The sequence below is a fragment of the Semicossyphus pulcher genome, unplaced genomic scaffold, assembly GCF_022749685.1.
Source record: "Semicossyphus pulcher isolate SPU_LCO1_2020_fin unplaced genomic scaffold, fSemPul1.0.p SCAF_16, whole genome shotgun sequence".
Classification (NCBI taxonomy): domain Eukaryota; kingdom Metazoa; phylum Chordata; class Actinopteri; order Labriformes; family Labridae; genus Semicossyphus; species Semicossyphus pulcher.
In genome coordinates, this window is record NW_027211670.1 from 20,198,667 (window position 1) to 20,225,929 (window position 27,263).

The 27,263-nt window shown below is 42.0% G+C and overlaps 1 protein-coding gene across 4 annotated transcripts; it reads left to right on the top strand.

The window, feature by feature from the left end:
- The first annotated feature begins 360 nt into the window (after window positions 1-360).
- On the top strand, window positions 361-27,049 carry rnf157 (ring finger protein 157). Of its 4 annotated transcripts, XM_069664275.1 has the most exons (20): window positions 361-969; window positions 3,934-4,052; window positions 8,328-8,416; window positions 8,866-9,015; window positions 9,214-9,331; window positions 9,425-9,491; window positions 9,590-9,633; window positions 11,118-11,165; window positions 11,314-11,385; window positions 11,568-11,727; window positions 12,901-13,013; window positions 13,101-13,333; window positions 13,771-13,873; window positions 13,995-14,103; window positions 17,140-17,354; window positions 17,445-17,507; window positions 17,595-17,643; window positions 22,086-22,196; window positions 23,213-23,247; window positions 25,037-25,110. In XM_069664275.1, exons 1-19 carry the CDS (start codon window positions 882-884, stop codon window positions 23,245-23,247), a joined length of 1,986 nt encoding a protein of 661 aa, XP_069520376.1. In that variant the 5' UTR covers window positions 361-881; the 3' UTR covers window positions 25,037-25,110. The 4 variants fall into 4 exon arrangements, with proteins under 4 accessions (XP_069520376.1, XP_069520374.1, XP_069520375.1 ...); XM_069664273.1 differs by lacking the exon at window positions 23,213-23,247 and having other exon boundaries at window positions 25,037-27,049; XM_069664274.1 differs by lacking the exons at window positions 22,086-22,196; window positions 23,213-23,247 and having other exon boundaries at window positions 25,037-27,049.
- The last annotated feature ends 214 nt before the right edge of the window (window positions 27,050-27,263 follow it).

Below are 27,263 nucleotides of genomic sequence, written 5' to 3' on the forward strand. Positions count from 1 at the left end.
TGTTTGAAGCTCTATTTTTTCTTTGTTCCGTTTAGATCCTTCAGAAAATATCGTACTGTATAGCTGTGGCCAGCCAACGGTAATTCTTGAAGTTTTTAAACACCACAAATTGTTGCTTTGAATCCCGTATCTTATAACTGTCAAAGTTTGATTCACGGGACCCTACTTGTTGCGAAAAATGCTTCAGTAACATGATAAAGAAAGGCTTTTCTGTTGTAAGACTTAAATAGTGGATCTTTTTCTTACATGTTCCGGGGATAGTGTTGTTTCTACTATACAGAGCCGTCCTCCCTGCACTGCAGTCAACGCCACTCGCACATTTGGCGTAGGAAGGTCACGTTACAAAGCGGGTCGGCACTAGCTGCTGCTGGAGAGAGGAGGACTGCGCAAAAACCACGGCCCGGATTTGAGCCTGACTGACGTCATGTGGAGCCACAGACCTCTTTGACAGGATCCAGCAACGAAAAGCACCGGAGGTTTATGATCAACATCTAGCGGGACCAGGAGATGTCGACGAGTCCCTCGCTGTTTTGTGCCACAGTGAAGTAAGGCAAGCTGGACACGGTGTAAATCTCCGCTTTGCTCGATTGTGCGATTGCGGTGCATCATATGAGACCGCTTGTCCGTTATTAAAGGGACTACAACGGCTGTTTTCTGCCTCAAATCGAGCTGCACCGTTCACCAGGGAGGGATAAGCAGCCAGAGAACAACTACTAATCCCCGGGACGGTCACATTCAACGCTGGGGTTCGGACCCGGCAGAAAATGGTCAGGGCAGCACGAACTGGATTAAATGACCGGGAATAAAGGACACGCCGTAAACAAAGCGAACCCTTTTCAGTGTTATGCCCGTTAACCCGTGTAGTCTTTATTTGACTGGAAATGGGAGCTTTAACGAGCAGACAAAACATAGGCGTGGAAGAAGTGGACATTCCGTCCAATTCGGTGTACCGTTATCCACCGAAATCTGGTAAGTCACCGGACAACAGGTCAGGCAGGGGACGGGTATCAGTTACTGTGGATGATTTATTTTGTGATTTATGGAAAGTAGCCAACACATCACCATCATCACCATCTTACCTTGTGGCTGACAGGCCTGCAGGGCATCTTAGCCTTCAACCAAGAGTAGCTACCTGTGGAGAGAGAGGACAAATGCCTCTGCTCCTTCAAACTTAATTATACTTTATGTTTGTATCTAACATTTGATGTGTTTCTGGCGCTAAATCAATGTTACGTCCATGAAGGGACACTGACACACACTGACTACAATTACTTTATATTTTTATCACTGAGACATTACAGGGACTGTCTTACCCTGGTGCATCTATGAGCATCTGTCTGCTGGGACTTGGACCTGCATCTGTCTGTCTGTAAAATAGATAAGTCATGATGGATCTCAAATATAACAAACAAACAACCATCAGCAGAAGGGAGACATTTCATTTTTGGTGTGTTCCTTGTAAATATATGTTTTTTTAAATTTAAAACAGGGCTGTAACCAGTGGTACATTTGCTGTGCAAAGTGCTTTTTTTAACCAAGAGCGCAAATATCAAGATTTTAAATGCATAGTGATATAAACAGAGATAAGCAAAACATCTTGAGAGGCAGAGAGAAATGGGACAGAAGGTTTTCCAAGATTTTTTACATTGTTGTGTAATTTAACTGAAGATGAATTGACCATTTAGCAGAAAGATAAAGAGAAGTTATCACAATTAAAATAGGTCTGTTTCCCACGTATCGAATGTGATTATGTTTTTAATTGATTTTCAATACTATGTGATGAAACTAAAAAACCTTAAATATCCCCCACAATTGTACAGAGCTCAATGTTAGATCGGTAGGTTTGTTTTATCTGACCAACAGTTCCAAAACATAACATAATCATATATTGTATATTTTTAAACACCACAGAAGCCGTGAATTTTTTGCTTAGAATGACCACATTTTTTTTACTAACTATGTTTCTAGTATGCCTTATACTTGCTAAACTGTCAGTCTTCTTGTCCTATTATTTGATCAGTGATTTAATGGAATTCATAACCATCGTAATACATAAATAAACTCGGATGCATTTTTCTTTATTTTTTATAAATGCCGTAAAGTTTCATGTTGGTACTACATTTAATGCAGTGTTTTCAGTATCTTCAGATGATATCAAATCTTTCTCCGTCTTTATCCAGCCCTTGAACGCCCCATTGGACCTCGAACTGACCTGTGTGTCTTCAATCACTCTTGTTTTTTTGTCCCTGTATGCAACGTTTTCTGATTGCAGCTCTGAGTTCAGCTCCCATCCAAGGCTTAGCTATAATCCAATATAACAGTCCAAAAAATGTCATTGTGAAGATATACTGGTATTGCTTTTCTGTTCTGTTGTAGGCAAAGACATGAAGTCAATTTAAATCTGTCACAAAATGAGACCTTGAACTGAATTATATCACACTTAAACGTGATGTGTTGGGCTATATTTTGATATCATAATAATGTCTTAGATTTATGGTGATATTATGTGCTGAAGGATGGAAGGAAGGGAAAAACAGTTGACCTGTGGCAGCCATTAGTGCCTCTCTCACCCCAGTTTAGCTGAATTAGTCGCAGGTTGTATGAATTTGTGATATAACAGTCCTGCCTGAAGGAGAGGTGGTGGTGGGAGGGGAGGAAGGTGGTGGCGATGGCTGCTGGTGAAACCGATCTGTCAGCCCTAGTTCCTGTTTCTGGGATCTGGTGACAAAGCCTCAGCCCAGTTCCTCTACTGTAAATAATGTGATGGGGAGAGAGAAAGAGTCCACACTTTTTCCCATTTATATTTTTAGCTCATAATTTGTCTTGTTAAAGATTTTTAGCTTCAGCTTGAGATCAGAGCATCCAAACCCTTCCTCCTCTCCAGTAAAGAAGCCGGATTCAGATCAGCGATGCCAGACTATATGTCCTCCCAGCTTGTATTTAAAGACTCCAAACCACCATTACTGTCTTAAAATATCACCTCACCCTGTGATTAAAAGGCACAATGTCTTTTTAGTCTTGCTGTCATCAAAGCAAACTCTTGGTAAACAGGTGGACCAGCTGCAGCCCAAAACAACCCGACTTCAGTCAGAATCATTCCTTTTCATGGCTTTGTTTGTCTCCTTCAAATATAAAAAAAGACAACACTACCCTTTTTCCTGTCATTGCTAGTCTTACCTGCCACTTGTACTTGATGATTTGAGGTTAAAATCCATGCAAGTCATTGCTTATTATGTCTGAAAGGAAGCAGTTTGAGTGTATTTCACTGATGCAGTGACTGGAGGAATCTGTGGATGACGGTGCGATATAAGTGGTTGAAATATTTAAAGGGAAATATTAATGTTTTATGCCAGTGATGTACCAGATGGGTAAAAATAACTGCAAAAAACCTGAAGCTTTTGGTGCGTCTGAGGTCCCAAAATCAAATTATCTTATTATAAGTTTGCATTTATTCAGATCCACTAAAACAAGCTAAAAAATATGACTGTATTTAATTTTTGTTTCTCTTTTCTTATACTTAAACAAAATGAAAATGACAGGAGAGTTTTAGGAGTTAAGAGGTAGATACATTTGTTCAAATATGTACTAGAAGTAAGTGTCATACTCTTGATAAAATAGTGCAGAGATTGAAGATACTGTCGCATTAATTTCTAACAGGTTAAGATATATCTTGATACCTTTTGAGAGCAAATTAACAATGTACTTTGCAAAACATACAAAAGACTAATGATGAAATAATCCGAAAACGTGATTTTCGCAGAGAATATACGTACAACTATTGAATGCAAGGAAATTGAAAATATGTTTACAAACTCTTCACAGCTACTGTAGCACAACCACTAAGGTGTTTTTCACTACTATAGTTTTTATACTCTCTGATGATGTGATGTATTTTGAGTTTGTCTCATAAAATTTCCTCTCTCTTATGTGCAGGGAGCTACTTCGCCAGCCATTTCATCATGGGGGGAGAGAAGTTTGACTCCACCCATCCGGAGGGTTACCTGTTCGGGGAAAACACTGACCTTAACTTCCTGGGGACCAGACCCGTGGCGGTGGGTATTCTCACACGCTTACAGCTGTATTCAATGTTTAAAGGAAATGATGTTTTATGTTGATGTCCAATAGGCGTGGATTGTAAATGTCAGCTACTGAAGCAATAAATTCCTCAGTGCATGCTTTACTGACTGTGAAAGCAGAGTTCTGTGCTAGCTGAACATACGTGCCGACATGTACCAGGATGCATTTTGGCACAGAGTCAAAGCATCGGCCTCGCTTCACTGCATTTGTTTGGCCGTATACTTTGGCACAAATTTATACGGCTTAATATCGGAGCCAGCAAACTGCACACTGTAAAATATCCTCAGCAACATCCTCTGCACTTACAGGGTGTCATTATTTGTTTTGTATTTTTGTAGTTTGCAACACAGTCAAAGGCAGAGACTTGACATCAGAGCTGAAATAGGCTGTAGTTCTGCTGAGCAGGTTTTGCTGCTGTGCTTTGCTGCGCTCCAGAGACACAGAGAATATCTGCAACAATTGCAGGCATTTTTCAGACTTTAAACCCAACTCTGATAGATGGAGACAAAAAACAATTGGCAAGCAATTCCTTAAAATCTCTGTTGGTTCTGGAGCTTTTCATTACATCAAACGATCTTTCTCATCGAGTGATCTCTCTCGAGGAAGACGTCTTGTTCATGTTCTAGTCTGAAATAAACAAACAGCTTGAAAACTGCAAGACCCTAATGTATACTTATACTTTCAATTACGGCGGAACAATTTAGAAAAAATATCTAATTGTGATTATTTTGACTTAAATTGCGATTTGCGATATTAAAGGGAATGATCATTTTTACATCATTATTCTCATTTTTTAATCTGGAAAAGAGACACTTTTTCAAACTCCATTCACTCCATTTCGAATCTTTCTTTAGCTTGAAACTAAGTTCCATGTTTTTTTTTACTTAATAATTTCATCATCAAAATTGTAAAAAAAAAAAAAAAAGTCGATCAAAGGGCTCAAAACGACTCTTCAAATTATCTTGTTTTACTTCACCAACCAACCAAAATCAAAGATGTTTAATTTACTGTGGTATATCACAATCCACATTTTTTCCTTGACGGATTGTCAAAGCAATTTGTTTCCATTGACTAATAATCCATTAGTCACCCCCTCGTTCCACCATCAAAGGTATATCTGTCTCTTCTCCATTAAACAGAAGCCGATACATTTCAGCAGCCGTGACTCCTGAGGTAGCAATTAACAGGCTCTCAGGCTGTGACTGATTGAAATTTATTTCAGCGTCGGACTAATTCAAAGTGAAACGACAGTCTGCTGGCTCTCCTCACAGAGTGGCTGATAACTGACGTCCTTCCTGAGGGCTCGTTCAACCTAACCATGAACCCGAAGGTCAAACTAATGAGAGCTAAAATGAGCTCCAAGTCCAGAGAGGAAAGAGGGAACACTTGGAGTGAGTTGAAGTATTTGTCCAAGTGAAGCTTATATGGAGAGACTTTGCTCCGTCCTTTTAGTGTATTTGTACTGTTTCTGTCTAGACTGGGGCTAAAATTAGGAGTGCAGTTTTTCTCCCGATTATGTGGGTGATTATAATCCTCCTGTGGGCAGAGAATTCAGCTGGTGATGGCATGTTTTTTTTTTTTCATCCTTGCACGTGTGACTGAAGCTTTACCAGCATTATATAATGTGTGTGGTTTCTGAGCAGATGGTGCCGTGGAATCATAAAACCAACCGCAGTTGTTGTGTTCTCGGTCTCCTGCCACCGCTCGACAAATATGATAATGGATGAGGCTATATTTAGAGCTTTTCAGAAAACCCTGCATGAGCACATGAAAATGCAAAATGGATTGTTAGTCATGCTAGCAGTGTGGCTCTATGGAGGGAAATGTCTGAACAACAAAAAGATTGTATGACATATTTTAGATATTCATGGCCTCACGAATCCTTTGTGATCCTCTGACTTCCCCTGCAGCATCACGATGAGTTTGATATTTTCTCGATTGAAATGTCTCTACAAATAGAGGAGGGATTATCATGGATTAAAAGAAATTAGCTAATCCTTTCTATGTATAGAGGACTAAATAGAGAAGTGTATGTTTAGAAGAAGTGTGTGTCTGCCACAAAAATATACAAGCAAAAAGGCCTGCTTTTACAGTTAATGTCACTTTGTTTTCCTCAGGAAGAGATGGTAACAGCGTTCAAAATTCTGTGTTAAAAAATGCCATAAGTGAGGTAGAATTTTTTTTTCTTTTTCACTAGCATCTGCATTTTAATCAGCAAGTTGTGAAAAACTACTGTAATACATCTAAATTTATGCTAACATTATCGGGCTGTTTGTGTCTGTAAATAAAGTAACTGTTACTGTTAGCTGGAATGAGTCAAAAAGGGACGTGAAATATTTTTTTAAAGCGCCTGTGAGGAACTTTCGGTTTTGAGTGTTGATTTTGGCGCCCCCTGTGGACAAAGCCGTACCTCTTATCTGCTGATTTTGTCCTGTACATGCTTAAAAAATCGCATCCTGCTTTCTTTAACAGTCATATGTATCACTCACTTTACATTTCTGCCCTGGAAAATGTAAACAAAGGCAGCGTTCAGTTAATCGCTTCGTCTGACACTTACCCCCCTGTCGGGTTTCAGGCTTTAAAAATAACTACATAGAAATAATTTATCTTTTCGCTGATGGTCTGGTTTGCTTTTGTAGCTCATAAAGAGTAATCAGAATTAATTTCAGTCTGTTTCATAACCAGTGAAAAAGTCCTCACAGGAGCTTTAATTTCTTTATATTATATATTTAAAAGTAGTATGAATGTTTTCAGTGTAATTCCAGAACACATATGAAACTGTTTCATATGAATTAATGATGCTAACATAAATGTTGCTAATGCTAACTTTATGTTACATCAACCAGGTTATATGTATTTAGGTAATTCAAAATGGCTTTCCTTTCACATCTTACAAACTACAAGAAAGAGTCTTTAGCTCTTCTTTTAACTGACAAAAAAGGATGGTAACACAAGGCTACTTCAAGTCTTGAGTTAATGGCCATATTTTAATTACAGACATCATATTAGATAACTAATTAGCAACTGTTGGCTAGGTAAGAAAAGCTAATATTGGCGTTCAACCAGTTCCTTCAAACATTACCGTCAGCTAGCTAACAAGGTATGAATTTACGCCTTATCTATCGTATAGTGTAACACTTTCAGACTGTAATGTTAGCTAGGAATTGCCTGAATGCTAAAGTTAGCTTTTGCCTCACATTAGCTAAACGGTTATGAAATATATTTTCTTCTGTTAAATGTGGCCTGACGTCCCTCCAGATTTTCACTCTCCATTGTATTTTCAGTTGCTGCTGATCAGGGAGGCTGTGAAATGTTTCCCCCCCCCCTATGTTTATACGTTTTTTAAAACTGGAACACAGTAGAACAATTTGAGATAAAACCATTAGTGTGATGTCAGAGGAAGATGGCTGCTGTGTGAATACGGTGAATGAGACCTACAGTGTTGCCTGCGAGTTTTCTAATGAATGGTTCTTTTCAGCGCGTGTGTTTGTTTGTGTAGTTTACAGGCGTGACTCCTGCCGAGCCCAGATGTGAAATAGCATTGAATATGGTGCCATTCACAACCACTCAAACACCCTCATACGCACACACAGACACACACTCGAACAGATGAGGGGTTGTAGTGTGGAGGTATCTGACCACATCCTGCGTGTTTCTCCTCCGGTGATCCTCAAACCATCTCGACTCTCCCTTTACACTCAGTCAGCAACTTCTGGCTTTAAACACACAACAAAAGAGTGCTGAGAAAGAGGCCACAGACTGGGTCAAGTTAAAGGTTATCTGTCAATATTTTTAGTCTAGGTTTTTAATGATTTATATGAAAGAAAACAGTGAAAAAGACGACATCCTTATCTGTTATCAGTCTTAAACTTCGCCCATCTATTCCTTTAAACCAGCTTTAAATAACGACTGTTTGACCCTGGACTATTTTACACTCCTGTGGCCCCTGTGTGCAGAAAAGTGCCAAACACTGTCTGAAATGTCAGCCCTGTCCCTGGAAAGACACAATCTGAGCAGTTTTTTTTCTCTCTGGATCAGCACTTGTCAGCACGCATCTTGTGCTGCTGACCAATCGAAACACTTGTGGGTAAAGGTTAAACCGGGAGCAGCGGCGGCCACGGTATAACCCTGAATTCCCTGCGGTGAAGAGAGGAATGTCGGAGCGGCTGACAGAGGATAAATGCTACTACTCTTTAGTCTCATAACGTGTATTTTATTTTCATGTATGTGTAATTTCTTTGTGTTTTCAGTTCCCGTACGCAGCCCCTCCACCTCAGGAACCAGTAAAGACGCTACGAAGCCTTATAAACATCCGCAAGGACACGCTGCGGCTCGTACGGTACGCACTTCTATCCACCTAAACACACGTAACCTCTCATTACACCATTGTTGTCTAAGTTTGTGTCCACTGGGCTATTTTGAGGGAAAAAGTCACAGCAGATAATTAAGGGGATAGAGTCTAATCATGCATGTTTTTTTCTTGTCACAATATAGCATCCAATTACAAAATAAAAGCCCCAAAAGTAAAAAATGTAAATGTTAAACCCTGCAAACGGGACTTTCACGTACACAAAAAATCATGCTATGTATACAAGAAATAAACAGAAACAATCTCAAGAATAGATCTGTTCATTAAATGCTTTTTATTCATAAATTAATGCACCTGTTTTATGTAATTGCTGTACGAGTTTTGATACTTAAAGCCAGAAGATTTCCTGTTTTTTAAATGCATGCTCTCCATGACTCAAACGCTCTCTCCCCTCCTTCCCCTCCCCCCGCCACCCGCAGGTGCAGCGAGGACCTAAAGCTGCCAGGCGACGAGGCGGCTGGGAAGAACAGGGCCTGCTACAACATCGAGTTCACCTTCGACGCTGACACACAGGTGGCCATAACCATCTACTACCAGGCCATTGAGGAGTTTCACAATGGAGTGCCAGTGTGAGTAGAATTAAACAGTTTCAGTGCAATAAATCCTAAATGTCTTAAAGTTACCCTTAAATTAAAATGCAGCTCTATTAAACAACTGAATCAGCCACACATCGAGCTGCAACGTTAATTGGAAAGAAAGACAGATGAGTCATGTAGTGTGAGCTGTTGTGTGCACTGATTGAGTGTTTCTGTGTGTGTTTCCTGCAGTTACCTTCCCCAGGACAGCTCTCTGCAGTCTGAGACGGTGCACTTCAAGAGGGGAGTGTGCCAGCAGTTCTGTCTGCCCTCACACACCGTCAACCTCAGCGAGTGGGCCGACGAAGAGGTAGGCAGATTGCGTGTGTCGACTGAAAAACCTGTGTGAGACTGTTAATAGATAAATTCTGTTTCCCTCCTCACTGCCTTGTTTTCTCCTCAGCTGCTGTTTGATATGGACAAAGAGATTTTCCCCATGGTGGTGCAGGCGGTTGTGGACGAAGGGGAAGGTGAGTTACTGTGTTTTTATCACACTGATTGTCAGATATGAAAGCGGAGCCGCAGAATTTAAAGCAAGGGCATGTCGTCTGTCTTTTTTACCTTGCAGAACATTTGGGACACTCTCACATACTGCTGGCTACCTTTGAAAAGGTAAGAAAGAAGCTTTTTTTATTAGAATCAAGGTGATTTTGTAACTTGTGTTCATATATTCTTTGTTTTTTTTATAAAGAAATTGCACGCTATGTTTCAGAGGTATAGGAAAGTATTATGTTGCTGTGGATTTAGTGAGCTACACTTTGGGTAAAGCTTCACCCCCCGTTTATAAGTGGACATTTTCTTCTTGGCTAATATACAACATTTAAAGGAGCAGTTCGCCTCTGGAAAAAGCCACTGTCAGTGAAAGCTGGTGTTCTCTGTAATCGATAGAATCCATAATATATGAAACTGTCGCCATAGCAGTGGAGAAATTTGTACAAACTGCTCGTGGTTTCGCCCCTTTCTACATTCCTACAACACCCAGCATGCATTGCGCCCCTCCCTCTGAAAGGAACGGCCCAGCGAGAGACGCTGGAGTGAAATACGGTACAGAATCCGAAATACGGCGAGAACATACCGGTGGCCGCTCAAAAATCTTCAGGTCTGCTGTCTACATTTCAAACCTGACAATTTTGAATGAGACATGACATCGGAGGCGGGCGTCCTAGATTGAGGAAGAGTAGTTTAGCGAGCTCCCTGGCCTCCGTTAGATGACGCGTTTCACGTAGTCTGGCGGATGTTTTCCAGGGCCCACTGGAGAAGCGGATTGCATTTTGTTTCTACCATAAAGACATTAGCTCCCCATAATAGCATGATAAGACTGAGGTTGAAAATCGGCGAACTGTCCCTTTAAACTGTGTCGAATTAGCAACGAGCAGTTCCTGTTTACAATGCACTAATTAAAGTACAAAAATATATCACTGGATTACTTTGATACCAAGGAAAACTTTAAAACCTGAAGATTTTCAATTCTGCAGTAATACAGAGCTCCATTTACTCTGTGAAGAGATGATTTATAGATGTTTTTCATGATGGATATCAGTGATAATGATCCCCTTGGAAAGTGTGACTCACTTTGCATTTCAAGAAAACATGTGTCACGCCTGTCTGCGAGATATTTGCTCTCAGTCGAATCAAACAGGTGCTAAAAATACCTTTGCCTGAGCTGTTTGTCACAGCTACTGCCTCTCAAACCGCTGACTGTGTTGACAAGCAGCCAAATCACCAGGCAAACTACAATAATTAACTTCCTGCCATTTCCACAATCCTGGCTTTCCGTTTCACCTCCCACGGTATCATTGCCTTACATCTCGCCCTCCACCCTCCTCTGTTTGAACGCCCTTTGTTCTCTTCCTACCTGTAAAAAAACATCAGTGCTTCTTGTTGCTTATTAGTGAGGAGTCAAATCCCTCTTTACTTTAATGAATGCAGCAGGATGGAGGGAGGGGAAAGCTGCTCTCTGAGCTTAAACCTGAAACATAGGAACATCAGAAGCGTTGTAGTAGAGAATAATACAATAGTGGTGTGTGTGCATGAATCGAAAGTACGATGGAATTCATTCATTGTAAATCATAAATAACTGTTGCTTTCTTTGGCAGCACATGGACGGGAGCTACTGTGTGAAGCCTCTGAAGCAGAAACAAGTGGTGAGTTCACCTTCTTCTCTCTTCCTTCCTCCTTTTGTGTAACATCGTTTTATGCTTTTGTAAGACAAAGATGCACCAAAGCTTGGAACATCACACCTGGCCCACGAGACCTGCTGCCTTTTAATCTTCACTACGTTCCTTTTCCCAGGTGGATGGAGTGAGTTATCTTCTGCAGGAGATCTATGGGATAGAGAACAAATACAACAGCCAAGAATCAAAGGTAAACATCAGAGAACATGAGAGGGGTTTTATTTCTGTCTGCTCCTCTTTTAGTGCGTCACACGTGAAGAGGCAGTGTGGTAAAATAAATCAGTGTAACTGTCTGTCTGGAGCTCCACTCCAGGACTTGAAAGTTCTCCTTCGTCTGAACGTTCAAATGGTTCAAATGGCTTTTATCTCCAGGTTGCTGACGATGAGATCAGCGACAACAGTGCCGAGTGTGTGGTGTGTTTGTCGGATGTGCGAGACACACTCATCCTGCCGTGCAGACACCTGTGTCTCTGCAACGCCTGCGCAGACACGCTGCGCTACCAGGCCAACTGCTGCCCCATCTGCAGACTGCGTGAGTTCCCCTCAAACATGAATCATTTCTCAGCAAAATAAAACACCCTCTGTTCGAAAAGTGGTTTTAATTGGTGAAAATAATGCCACCCAAGGACTTCCAGCACTTTTATTCCTTCCTTTAAAATGTCAGACACAGAAAAATAAAAGGTGTTGAGCCCCAAATTAGCTCCTCATCAAGTCAGACAAGTTCAGACAAGTTCAGACTTTTAAAGAACGAGTCTTTAGGCTGAATCCAGCAGTTTTTATCTTTATTTCCTAAAAGGCCTCTTGCACAGATGATAATTGTACATTTGGTTTCACGCACTATGTATTTTAAATCCTTCTTATGGAACATATGGCACATCTAAACAATAGCCACTGCAAAGGATTTATCACAGCTGACTAATCACTGCAGCTGAAGAACATCTGGGAAAAGCAGATGTAAAATATTCAGCTTTTGTTTTGCTGTAACAGAAGCAGTGAGGGAGAGTTCAGCTTCGTTAAACGAGACGGAAACAGCAATACAACAGCCTGTTTTTATTTCTGGTTCCTGCAGTTGGTTCCTGATCAGTTGTCCTGACTTTTAATTACTTATTCCACACTTAAATATCATGGCCCAATCTCTGTCAGTCACAGATATTTTCCTTTAACTAATGTGGCCTTCCTCCTGCAGTGTCAAAAGTGCAGTTTCTTCATTTATTGTACTCTATTTATCTTCAGACCTGTGTAACATACTTCCAGGCAGCCTGTCATTTATTTAACTTCACTTGCAATGCACTTATAATGTTCATTTATAGCAAAATAAAAGTGATGATGCAAAATTTAAAGTGATAATCTCGAAGATCTCAGTTTCGTTCTCTTTGGCGGCACCTGTGGCGATAAACGGTAATTACAGGAGCACACTTCCCAGATATCCAGACAGTGCTGCATGTGTGACGTCCACGGTTGGCTCCGGTTGTAACTCTTGATTTTCCTCGCTGACAGTCGCTTTCCTTTTTAGACGTTTGTGATTTTTTTCCGTGAAAGTCGCCACAGACACCCAGTCTGTAATACTGCAAATGCAAAGGCTTTCATCAGTGGGCCATAGGCTCAATCACCATTGTGTTACCTCATTCGGCTTAACTTAACAGACCTTTATTTAAATGAAATCTTAAGGATTATATATTTAATTTGAAACTCTTCTTTCTTTCAGCATTCAGAGCTCTGCTGCAGATTCGAGCCATGAGGAAGAAACTCAGTCCTTTATCACCCACCAGCTTTAACCCCGTCATCACGTCACAGACCTCTGACTCAGAGGAGCACTCGGTGAGACGGACAAACAGGATACGTTTTAAACAATGATCATCACAGCCCCAGTAGGCTCATACTCCCCGTTTCCTCTCCTCCTTGCAGGCGTCAGAGCACATCCCTCCAGGCTACGAGGTCGTGTCTCTCCTGGAGGCGCTGAACGGACCCCTCAACACCTCCTCGGTGGTTCCTCCTCCTCTGCACTCCGGTCCCAGCCACGTCTCTGGAACGCTGCCCCCGTACAGCAGTGAGCCTCACCCGGCTCCGGCCCGCTCCCTCTCCCCTCTAGATCACTCCAACTCCAGTCAGGGACTCAAGCTCAAGAAGAGTGGTTCAAAGTGAGTCTGCCTATCAAATAGGTGACAGATAATGTTTGTTTGTTTTCGTAGAAATCTGTCACATCCGAGTTCAAATGTGTCAATAAAAATACTTTAAGTTATTTTTGGGTTTATTTACTCTTATCGAAAAATAATCAGATGGACGGACGGGTTTTTACCTGTTTCAAATAATGTTTTTTTTAACTGATGTCTCTGCAAACTTATTGTAAAAACAAAGCAATGTATTTAAAAAAATAATCACTGTTGCCTGGAAACAAACTAGTAAATTCAGTCACTTAAAAAGGAAACAGAAAAAAGAGTAAATTAGAACTGAATTAGAACTTACTCAAATATACATTCGTTTTACAATTTGCCTCATTATAACAAAATCCTGCTTCAATTATACGTTTATTTTAATTCTTCTTCTTTTGTTTCTAAATTTCCGTCCTTCATTTCAGGTCACTTTCCCAGAATTCCTCTGTGCTTCCCGAGGAGGAGGACGAGAAGTCGTGCAGTGAATCGGAGGCCTGTCGACACAAGCTCGCTGTGGACCAGCAGGAGGTGTGTGTGTGTCTGAAAATACATTCTAGTTTATTATGAAGTCATGGATGAACACATTTTGTTTCTGGGTGGATCCTGTGGTGTTGTGAGCTCCTCTCTTATCGCTGCTCTTGTTTTACAGAACGGGGTGACTCCGGACAGCGAGAACCTGACTCTGTCCTCGTCCGGAGCAATCGACCATTCATCCTGCACCGGGACCCCGCTCTCCTCCACCATCACCTCCCCTGAAGGTACACACACACACACACATCCTCCATACGTCCTAGTATTTAGGACAGGCTTAAAATGCAGACATGTCTTTACTGCAAGTCCAAACACACACAGAACAAAACTTAAAATGACAAACACAAAAATTCAGTTGTGACACTTTAATTTCCTACAGGAATAATGTATTTGTACACTTATTTCTTCTAGCTTCAAATTGTACATAGTAGATGCTCTTGATGTATTATCTCCTCTTTCATTTATGAACCTTACGTCATACATTTGATGGCAATTTTAAATGCTGATCTGAAGAAATGAAAGGAATCTTAGTTTATTTGAATTGATAATTAAATCTTAACAAGTCAAAATTGTTAATGTAATGCCCTCAGACTAGCAGAAAGAATACAAATATTACAACCAGGCCACAGCTCACGGGAGCAGAGCTTCGCCTCCATCAACATCACAGATTTGCTTTTAAATCTAAACGTTTAATTAAAGACCCCCTCCAGTGAAAAGCAAGTGTTTAACCTTGTAAACATCTCCATGTGGTGTTCTTCATGTGCTACAAGACATATCAGGGACAACATGAGCAGTCATCTCCATGGCTGGGCCTGTCTGCTTTTAAACTGCAGTGTACCAAGGACAGGCTGAACAACACGTTTTCAGATTGGCAGGTTTGTGGCGTCACAAACCTAAGGAGCCAATCCTGTTAATGGACGGGGTGGCGCTATGCATATCATTATGTGTAACCTATGGCAACCACTTCGGTGACTACTAACGTTGCCACTAAACGATGGCAGAGACGTGTTTTGTTTTCGTGATGGAGGGGGCGGTTGGAAATGTGCATTTTATAAGTCTTAAAACATGACTGGAGCTGGTCTTTAATTTCTTGTAGAGACGAGTACAAAGCATGTAAACCGACGCCACACACTGCAGCATTTTAATTTGCAGTGCCCGTCTTTAGATGGGCCCTTTCAGACATGAAACAAATGTAGCATGTGGCTGTTTTCCTTTGACTGACACAGTGCTATGTGTTTCCTCCATCTGTATGTTGCTGTGTGTTTATCTGTATTTTTCTATGTCGTACCGGCCATGAAAACAAAAAAATCACCCTCCGAGTAGATAGTAATTAAACAAGAATCCCAACTTAAATCCCTGTTGTTCAATACTTGTGCACAGCCAGACATTATGAAACAAGCTTTCAGATCTAATTACTGAGAGATTTACTGGAAGAGATGCAGAACCGAGCGGCCACGATGATTGTTAAGACTTCCACCGCAAAAGAGGCTTTAGAGAATAAGAAACATATGAACTCATACTGTGTTAATATTTCTGAAGATCACTTTAAATGCTTTAAGAAGATATTATTAAGGTTATATAATGAAACAACTTCAGTGTTCATCTCTGTCATCATTCAGCGGTTATTTTGCTTCCTTTTGTTGTGTAAGCTACAATTTTACAGTCTACTTATCGTACTTTAATTACTGCAGCCTACACGCTGCTTGTTTCTTTCTGCTTGAGTTTCTTATTAAATAAATATGATGGTAGAAAAAACATCCTCACAGGGGTTTTCACTTTCTCTAAAACTTAGCAAGAAAGCTGAAAGCGAAGAGCTCAAAGTGCTGCATGGAGCCTTTTAGCATGAATAAATCAAAAGCTTGAACCACATCAGCGGTTTTCGTTGGTGCCACTGGATCAGATTTTGTGGGAAATCTGCTGGATGGCTCCACGACCCAAAACAGGAAGAGAGGACTGTTATTCCAGCTGGGATGAAAGGCTGGATGAAATAATAACTTCAAACATGTTTGTCTTCTTCTAAAAAGCTAATCCTTCTGTAGCTGGGTTTCCCATCCGAGCTGCTGACTAAGGACTGGAATAAATTCAGTCATAAAAATTGATACTCAGAGCTTCAATATTCTTCTTGTAACTGTCATTTGTGAGTTAAGTCTGGATTAGCTGTCAGGAGGCGATTAGCTTAGCTTAGCTTAGCATAGAGACTGGGAGCAGTAGCAAACAGCTAGCCCAGCTTTGTTTAAAGTGATGATCTCGAAGATTTTCATTTAAATAAATGTCTGTTAAGACACTATCTATCGCTGAATGAGTAACACAATGGTGAGCCTATGGCCCACTGAAGAAAGCCTTTGCTTTTGAAGTATTACAGACTGGGTGTCTGTGGCGACTTTAGCGGAAAAAATCACAAGCGGCGCCCAATCGGTCTGCCAGAGAAATCCAAAGAAAAGAAACAAACTCGACGCTCAGATGAAGCAAACAGTCTAAAAAGGAAAGTGACCGTCAGCGAGGAAAATCAAGAGTTACAACCGGAGCCAACCGTGGACGTCACACATGAAACACTGTCTGGATATCTGGGAAGTGTGCTCCGGCAATTACCGTTTATCGCCATAGGTGCCGCCAAAGAGAACAAAACTGAGATCTTCGAGATTACCACTTTAATGTAAAAAAAATACACCTTTAAACTAACTTACAAACACAGCATATCTTGGTTGTTTAAGTTGTACATACGCAGAAATGTAAAAATGCATCCATCTGCCTAATACGTGTGCGTAGCGTCCCCAAGCGTTGTGTGGGTATATATACAGGCTTCTGTTCAGGCGCAATGTAAACAAACCTGACAGTCAGATGTCTCCATTCAGCTGCTGTTAGCTGAGAAATAATTACAGCATGCAACCAACCGAAAACCACAAATTGTTGACATAACATTTGTGTTTATTCAGAGATTAAAGAAATAAGGTAAAACATGATAATTAGTTGGCTTTAGAGACAGACCCAGGGTTTTCCCCTGCCTGCCTTTATACCAATCAACCTCCAGTTTCTAGCTCAATACTTAGAACACAGTTTTATATCCATCAAAAAGGAAGTGAGTTAGTGTATGTCCCATAATGCTGAAATACACCTTTAATATTAACAATAGATTGTAAATCATGACATTATTTCTTTGCTGATTCCTCCTAAGAATAAATGGTAAAAATATCAACCTGAAAGAAAGAATAAATCATCCCCCGACCCGAGCCCGACCGTGATGTGTGTCTCCGTCTGTCTGCCAGACCCAGTGAGCAGCAGCCTGGTCCAGTCAGTGATGTCGATGGCCTCGTCCCACTCGCAGCACTCCCACATCAGCATTGACACCATGTCCTCCATGTCAGGGTCCTACCTGGCCGGGGCGGAGGGCGAGCCCGGGGGGGACGACGGGGGAGACGCGGAGGCCGAGGAGAACCAGGACGCCCCCATGGAGAGCCGAGGACCGTCGCAGCAGGACGGGGTGAGGAATCCCGGGATGGGAGGAGGAGAAACTGGCTTGAAATTTGTTTAAAACTTGTCGTCTCCTAATGCGACTCTCTCCTTCGTTTAGGAGTTTTCCCAGGAGCCAAAGGAACAAAACTACTCGCTGGCTGTGGAGGAGCAGGACTCAGAGGTGACTGGAACACGCTCATGTTTGCTGAGCAGGGTGTGATTGTTGCATTTAATGTCTTACAGAATCTTTTTTTCCTGCTTCCTTCAGGGAAACGATGTCACTGAGGAAGACTGCTCGTCCCCATCTAATGGGAAAGGTAACTATGAGGACCATCCCTCACCTTTGACCCCTGACCCCCCCCCCTTTGCATTTGTTGCTCTTAGGCCATGTGACAAACACCCTTCATACAAACTAAATAACAGACTCAGCAGTTGATCTTATAAATCACAGCGGTCAGTAAATCCCTGTGGCTGAGCAGGACAACCCTTTCAAAATAAAGGGATCACATGTCAGATATTGTCCTCTAGATGGGGCAGTCCCTTTCAAAATGCATGTTGGCTGAAAACACCACAACATTCAGTGAATAACTTCTCATACAGTGTGTGCACTAGAACCTCCATCTACTTCACAGTTAGGACTGAGACTTCTTTTTCCAAACTCGACTGGATGTCGCAGGAACTGGCAGCTGAAGTTTGATTCTAACAATAGGATCATATTAAATCTGTAATATCCAAAAATAATAATAATAATAGTTCTCCGCTGCTCCATTATCTCATAGCATGCTACAACAGCAACTCAAGCAGGCCAAAGATGCTGCCCAAGTCCAGTATTTCTAGAACAACAGGCACTTTTCCTTTTCAAAGCCTCATCCATAAATAAAAATGACAGTTTGAAAACAATGACACGATGTAAAAGGGGTCACTTAATCACAGAGATTAATCGCCCGAATCTGCAGCTTCCCCCCCCGGCTTTACAGAGCTTTAGAGAGCTTAAACACTGTTGAGCTGTTCCGCCCAAAACTTTTCTGATTTGGTTTTGGCTGCAGCAGTCAGCTGAATCAGAGAAAGAGCTTAAAACCAACTGTACGCCACCTGCTCACCACCAAGTAGCAGGCAGACACACTTAGCAACAGGCAAGAGAACACGGTGACACATTTAGCAGTTAAAGAGACAGATATACGTCAGGAGGTGGTGGAGACCAAAAACTAGCCACAAGGGCAAAAACCTTCATAACTCATTGGCCTAAAACACGGCTCTAAATGAAGGATTTCGTTGTTCCCTAACTTCACCAACAAAATAATAATATTGATTTTACAACGTGTTTCGGCTGCAAACACTCTACTACAAGGTACTTTCTTTACTCAGTTCAGCGCCTTCAAAGTTGCCTGAACATCTCGTCTACGGTGTGAAAGTATTTACTCACCATTAGCAGCTAGCTACGGGTTAGCCACGGGGACTGTACCAGATGATTCCTGTATGTAGGGTCATTAGTAACTCGGGATGGGCATTTCAAGCAAACATATCATTATTCGAAGACCCCCCCCCCCAGCAGTACACGCAAAGGAGAGAGAGACCCATTTACATTTTGGCTGTGCATAGTTGTAGACTTATGATATGCTAGTTTTGCTAGTTTATCATTTTCCTTTATTTTTTCGAAAGAACGCTTTGACTGCTTCAGAAGTCTCTGCATTTTCCGAATCTCACAGCGTCACACCTGTTTTACTCTCACCCGGCATTAATGCTTTCTTCTTCTTTTGTTATTTAAAGTCGAGGTGAAATAAAAAATGTCATTTTAATCCTTTTAGATCACAGCCCCGGTAATATTGTGCATCTATTTGACAATATGGACCAAAAAAAATACAGAACATCTATTTCTTCGTATTCTTATATCAAAATCTGATCATTTTTTCTTCCGGTAAAACAAAATATCACGCGTGCTTACGTAAGTTAGCACCAAACAATTTCAACCAATCAATCTGCGACATTTAGCCTCAGAGCACCAAGAACGCTCGGTCAGTTAGCTAGCTACTGCGCTGTGGAGAACGTCTGTCTACGCCCACTTCTCAACGATCAAATCAAATCCCTCTAATGATATGTCCCGCCTGCACGTCCTGTTTCACTCGGAAATACGTCACGATACGGAAGCTAGATACTCTCGAAATGCCGTTTCAGCTCGACTTTAATGGCGGTTAGCAGACAGCTTGTCTGGCGGTAGTGCCGCATTACAACAAGGCGGCGGTTAAAAGAATGGAAAAAATATATTTTAAGACGAGATAATAGTCGCATGAACATTCGATTTTTTTAATAAACGAATAACTTAGTAATAGTAATTGGGTTTGCAAGCCAACTACACAAAACGTGAATGAGAGAATGTAGGACTTCTTAGGGGGAACATTTCTCCACCTTTAGCTGAGGAACAACAACCCTCACCTTCAGCTCCTGCGCCGAGCTTTTCCTTCAGTCTGTGCTCTTGTTTTAGAGGATCCAGCACCTGAAGTGTCTTTGAATGACTTTTATTTGCATGCCTTCCCTATTATACTTTACAGTCAGTGTTTCCTTATAAGAGAATTTAATACCCGGTAATTGGCAATAAATATTGACTGATTCCAATCGATGGGAGCATCCTTTCATTCACGACAGGAAATGAGCACGTACAAGCATCCTGTGTCGATACGATGAGGTTCTGCTGCACACCAGGCCACTGCCTTGCATTTGCATGATCTGCACCTTTTATATTAGTATGTGTGTGTGTGTACATGTGGATGTGAGCTTGTGTTTGTATGAGGTCATTAACGTGTGTTTGCTCATAAAGCTCTGCACTTTACCTTTTTTTAGCTGCTGCATCATGAAGTGAAAGCTTTTCATGCTCCATTTGTGTGTGTGTGTGTGTGTGTGTGTGTGTGTGTGTGTGTGTGTGTGTAAGGTAATGGAGTGCTAAAAAGTGTTGTGGTGAGTGGAGTGTGTGTGAGTCAATGACCAGCAGGGCTTGAAGCGCAAACAACAAGGTCACCTTCATTAGATACCAGTTTGAAACATGTTTATGTAAATTAGTCTCTCTGTTGGTTTTGTGTGTGTGCGTGTGTGTTTGTGTGTGTTCTGACACCTCGGGCCAGACTGAAACGATCTCTGAGTACCTTGTGAGTTACTGAATGACCTTTCAGTCCTTTAGGAGACGAGCGGACCTGTGCTGCCTGACAGACTGTGAATGTGCACACGCACGCACTGCAGGATGTATGTTTGCACGCAACATGTGTGTGCATCTGCACCGGCGCTGCCAGACAGCTTCTGTATGTGCCCTGTCTGTGTCTCTGTGCTGAGCTGCCAATCATCCAGCCATCTCTGCCAGTTTCTCCTCGCTAATAAGCACACACACGCACACACACACACAGGCTTGCTGCTGGCATGAGGCACATGCACATATGAAACAAGTCAGTTTCTGTTATCGGCCATGCTGGAAAAGGCAGAACAATTATCTTTCAGCTAACCTAATACACGAGAAATAGACACCAAATCAGAAGATAATTAGCAGCAGTGTGTGATGCTAATGTTTCAGCAAACACTGTTAAGTTTTAACTGAGAGAACAGAGCAGCTCTCAGGTGAATTAAACAAGTCAGGTGGTTTTATGTTTCATAAAGACTCAAAATGTAAATGTGTTTCATGTGCTCTGATTGAGCTGTCAGACGGCTGCTCGTCCCGAGAAAATGAACACGGTGGGCAACCGAAGCTAGCGCAAATACCGCTAATGAACAAACTACACCTCTACAATATATAATGCTAAGCTAAACTGAATTTTATAGAAATACAAAAGCGCAACTTTTGTGCAAATAATTAATGCGCAGTGTGCTGCAAATAAAAATGTGGAAAACATAAATTAAAACCCCAGTTTTGATTATTATCGTTATTATCATAAAGGTGTAATAACTGTGTAATGATGCTTTTTTCGTAAAAACAAAGGCAATTATGTAAAAGACAACAATAATTAAGTAAATTAAATACCTCACGAGTCAAAGTAAGAAATCATATATTGACATACAGCAGTCATTGTTTCTTTCTTACAGTGACTCACACAGCACAACCAGAGACAACAAAGTGACCGTTCAACAAATCAAACTGTAAGGCAACGTTTTGTTGTATTAATACAGCTTTATAAGTCATAACATATTATCACCGAGGTCATTTTATCATCGATTAAATCATGTTCAGATAAGAAGTTTTCGACAAATCTCCTCTGTGTGTATTTGGAGGGCACTACAGGGCTCTAAAAATAGGCCGACATGTTCGCTCACTGAGCGTCCTCTTCTTCCCTGTAAACAGTCTTTCAGTTTTGTACATGTTGTTCTGTCTGTGTGCCAAGGCAGCCTGGCAGGCATCAGAGCACACTTAATTATTTCTTTAGTGTTCCTTCATGAGGCAGATTCTGTCGGCTTTACATGCTCGCCCTGCGCCCTCCACTTTAAGAACAGCTGAGCTCCATATATTTCTCAACATATGTGAAACATTTGAGCATTTTATCTGTTAAAATCAGTCCACACAGAAGGAGCACGTTTAAAAAATAGTCTGCTGAAGAGGATCAGAAAATGTTTGTCACCAAAACAGGCAGAAATATTTGATCATTTACTTTCCTGAATGCCGTTCCAGCATGGCCCACCTCACCCCTCCACCTCTTACACCCTCCCTACCTCCCCCCCTCACCCGCCTGCCCCACTCCCCCCCTGCTGTGCCTGGCTGCTCTTGTTTGACCTTTGCCCTCGCTTGCAGGTGGGCGGAGCAGGTGTCCAGAGTTGGCCAATAACAATCAGGGCGTCGCCCTCTGTGACACGCCCTCTTTGGGGTTGGATAATGAGCAGGCTTCCGACAGCCGATTCGCCGGTGAGTGGCAACCCCTCGAACATGGACCAATGACAGCTGAGGACTGGGCATGAGAGTGAGGAGGGGGAGGGCGGGGGGGATGCAGGAGGAGAGGAAGCGTGAGGAAGATAAGGGGGAGAACGAGTGCATGAGGTTTAAATCAGAAGAGTTTCTGACACATTAGCTTGCCATGCTAACATGCTAATGTAACTTAAAGCTAGACAGAAACAAAAACTTTTTTATTTTGGCAGATTTAGCGACCAGAGAGGTTTTATAGTATCTTTCCCAGCATGAAGATCTGGAGCCTTCCTTCTTCTCTTCATCCCTCCCCTTTGGTGTCGTGGTGCTTCATTGCTTTTTCAGTACTTGTTAGCCGTGCACTCTCTCCCTCCTTCCCCCTTTTAGCTGAAGCCCTGGTGTGTGTTTGAGTGTGCTTCTTATCTTGTGTCTGACGTCTGCATGCTGTATTTCTGTTTGTGTCCGATTGTGAGAAAGAGAGAGAGTGACGAGGAGTCGGGTCCATCCCAGAGTTGGAGTTCATGTTCAGCGTCTGCCAGCTCCGAGCCGCTTTGCCAAACATCTGCAAGTCATTCTCACACCCTCCATCTTCCCTCCTCCTCCTCTTTCTCCTCCCTGCCTCCTTACACCGTGTGGGTTACTGTGATGAGAGCTAAATGTGTTGATTTTCTTCCGAATCAACTTTAAATTCACGTTTTGGTTGTTTAATTTGTGTCACAAAGAGACATTTGAGTCATTTTGAGCCTTTAGCTCTGCATCATTCTCGTGGCTCTCAGCCTCCTCCCCCTGATTAACCTTCATCCCCTCATCTGGTCTCTTATGGTGAATGGTGTGACATGTTTTCTCTTTCTGTGTCGTAAAAGTGTTCTGTTATCTCTCTGTTTCTCTCCTTTTTTCTCCCCCGTCATTCTTCACATCTTCTGCTGTCTTTTCCTGGACATTATCCTTCCTTCCTTTCCGACCTCTCTCTCTTCCTTCCTTGTCTCTTTTCCTTCTTTCGCCTTCTTTCGGATGGACAGATGAGGAGTCGTGCCCAGTGCACATTGAGGAATAGGTATGGAGTTATGGCTAGATGCTAGATCAGACACTGGGGTCGTATATTATTTGTCCTTTCTTTTTATGCACCATAACAAACACCTTCTTTTGTTGACTTCCTGTTTTATTTTAGATTATATCTCAACTTGTTTCCCCCAAAATACAAAATAATACAGCGATAAAATCTGAACAACGTGTGCAGTATTTACTTTGTTCATTCACAGCTCACATCCTACCGCTCATCATATTCTCTTATAATTTAAAGTAGTTGAGGTGAAGTAGCTTTCTGTGTTGTTATTATTTATTATTCATGTTCTCTGTGGTCGAGACCTGAAACCATCAATAATTAATTTTATTCCCTGAAAGTAGAATTTATTCCTGTCTGTATTTCCCGTCGTGCACTTGGAGGCAGGAACATGTTGGCTGTAACTTAAATGACCTTAACTACAGACAAGGACAGCAGTGTCACCACAAGTCACAGTTACTGTGGTGAATGCCTGCGCAATGTTGAGTTATCATGGGTCAAATTACAGCGATGTGGGATGTTATATTTCGATTCCTTTAACAACACATAAAACAAAGTGTGCAGTAGACCTTCGCAGCAGATCAAGTCAAGCAAAAGGGACAAAGCTGGTTATGATTGATCGATTATCTTCACCTAGATTGTCTAAGTTGCTGATCTGAAAGTCCAAAACTACGGAAGCCCTCGGCGGACATGCATCCAGCCATTTTATTTACTCTGCTTTCCCGTGATAACGACACATTTCTGGTCGTTTTTTTCGAGATCTCGACTTATTTTTCTCGTTATCTCGAGATGACAACGTTTGTCATACCGGGTTAATTTTCCAGCGACCAAACAAAACAAAAGGCTGGTCACTGCGACATTACAGACCAGGACATGCCATGCTGCCATTGCGCACACTAATGAGTTCAGTTACGTCTTTTCAACTCTGGGGATACGAGTTATGACCATCTGACGTGGCGGTGGTGCCGCGTCGTTACCTCGTGATAAATAAGTCGAGATAATCCAAAAAGGTTCTTTTCTTCACTGAACAGATTTAAGTTTATAAACATTTGGGTACGTTTAAAATGTTTCACTGTGTCCGCCTTCTACCAGGGAGAACTAATAATATTTAGCAGTTTATGAATATGTCTCGATTTAATTTCAATGCCACTTAAAGCAAAACGCACCATCAGCTAGAAGATCGATTATTTCTGTACAGATATTTTAATGCCCGTTACTGCTGTTAACAGGGGTTTATTAAGAGAAAGTGATTTACCCAAAGACCCATTGTTTACATTTTCTCTGGCAAAGGCTCGAGAGAGAGAGAGAGAAGCATGTCTGTCAGTTAAAAGAAAGCAGGCGAAGAAGATTTTTCTTTAGAGAACATTTAACACATGTACAGAGTCAGAGAAGAGAAAAGATGTATGGCTAAATCGACAAAAACTCCATATCTAAGACTCGACCGATTGCAGAATATCACATCCCTCAAAGTTTCTCTTGTGCTGGAGGAGGACCTGCCCCGAAGAACGAGCGGAAAAAATCCCTGTAGCAGCTTTTACAGAACCACCATCGTTGACTTTCTTGCCGTGTGAACACGTTGAAAAATTGACCAGTCATAGCTTGAGATGTTTCAGAACCTGCACAAGGTGATTAGGAAGGAGGTTACAGAGACAATCCTCCCAGATTAAGATCGTCAGGTCTCACCAACAAGTCATGTTCCAAGTTTACAAAAAATACGCGACATGGGTGACAATTTATCAAAATTATCCACTTCTCTTTCTGGCTGTCTTTTCCTCCCATCCAGGTCTGATGTACCTCGGGGGCTACAGGCCTGTTTTGGAGCCTCGTCCCCACCACACCTCCACCAGCAACATCAACCTGGAGGAGCAGGGGGCGGAGAACCGGGACGGCCAGAGTCCTAAACATCCCCGCCGCGGACCACTCATTGTGTAACACACTCAAAAAAAACCTGCACACACACACGAAAAACGTACAGACTTCTTTGTCCAGAGTCAGCTCTTCTTACCCTGCCATAGTGCTGCATCGCTGGATACTGTCCTCACTGAACAGGGAAACACCCCCACCCAAACCTTAACCCCGCCCCCTCCTCCATCAGTGTGAACACTTCCTGGATTGTCTCTGCTGGCGCTGAAACTCCTCTCGAGTGGAAGGAGGAGGGAAGAGGATCAGAGCGGCGTCACCTGTCTGTCGTCTGTGCACTTTTATCTCACAGAAGTGTTTTTTTTTTTGTCTTACCTGTTGCTGCGTTATTATTTATTACCTGTAGGTCTAACCAATGAGAGCTTTGTATTGTGACACTTTCTCTAGAAAAACACATGCTGCTCCTCCCCTCCCCTCTCCTCTCCTCTATTACCAGCCAAACAGTCAGGGGCTACTGTGATCGGCAATCGGATTTATTACTAATGTGTTTCTTCTTCTTCTCTGTTGTAAACTGTTTGTTGAATGAGTGGTCGGACACTAAATAAAAGTCAGCTCACACCGGACTACCTTACCTTAGCAGAACTAAAAAAAAAACAGGCTGACTCCTCTCCTCGGATCAGGGAGCTCCCGTCTCCGCTTCGCATGAAGCTTTTCGATGTCTGCTGATGTTTTTCCGTCTCATTCCCGCCATGAGTTCCAAACGCCTCTGCTGAATGTGAACACAGAAGCAGGCAGACGTGAAACGTGGCGGACGAGCCAAGAAATGGCGGCCAAAAACGGACAGAAATGGACTGAATTAAAACAACAGAATGTAGGACAATGAAGAAGGGGAATGTACGTGACATCTAAACCGTCACTGGATTTAAACACGAACTTTGAACCCTAAACTGGTTCTCCAACCACGCATACGCCCACCACTCCATCCTCTCCTTCTGCAGCTCCATCTTAGCATGTCAGTATTATCGTAGTGCAACTGGAAATCAACAACTACCACCAAGCAATAAAGACAACAAAGCTGCATCTCCTCCTTTTTCTCCTGCAGGAGGACGCTCACTTTCAGTTCAAACAAAAACTGTTCAAATCCAGACATTTCAGAGTGTTTAAATGTTTTTCATTTTGCCGTTGTGAAGGGATTCATCGTGAGAAAAACACCACCCGGTGAAATGTGAGATTTAGCCAACACTTTGGTTAGCTGGCAGTTAGTTCATCATCATATTTCCCTCGTTGACGTCATCCTGACGAGACCTTTCCCCCTCGTCTTTGAAGCTTTTAGTTGTTTTGGTTTTTGTATAACTCTAACGTATCGCTCACCCGTCGTTGATGCTCTCCGTTTCTGTGTTTTACTTTGTTTCAGAACACTGTGTCGTTTATTAGAATGTGGATGAAAATATGTGAAAAATTTGTAAAGGTTTACACACTTGCGCAAACACGCGCGCGCTCACATAACGAATAGCTCAAAAGGGACGACGACAACATTTAATGCACTATTTGCTGTTTCCTAGATGACACACTTTGCGGTGCATGAGGCGATAGTAGAGTAAGCATGTTAGTCTAGGTCAGCCCGCACCCTCCTGTACAATACTTGATGATGGATCACTGCACACATAGAAACAAACCATATCCTTCTGCAGTGTTAAATATCAGTTGCTGTCTCAATATTCCCTTGGCCCAAACTGTTATGGTCAAGAGTTCTGCACTACTATATCTAAGCTGCAAACAGTCATGTGATCACAGTCCGAATGTGTAGATGAAGCCGCTCTCGGGCACCGGTCTCAGTATGGTATCAAAGGAACGGGTCCTGACTCCACTTTTCTAGAATTAAGAGTGAAAATGTCAAAGAAAACATCAAACGGACAATAAAGTTTTTGCATCGAAACAGTCGTTGAGTGATTTGCTGTTGATTTTTAAACGTGACAGATTCATTCATCATGTTTGGTTGTTTCCCTCAACGTGAAACGCTGCTCTGGGATATTTCCAAACATGGTCACCGCTCACTGAAACTCTCCTCGTGTTTCATACAAACTCTGGTTTCCCACCAGAGAGCTTAATTTGTCTTAATGTCACCGTATAAATAATCTGTTCCTCCATAT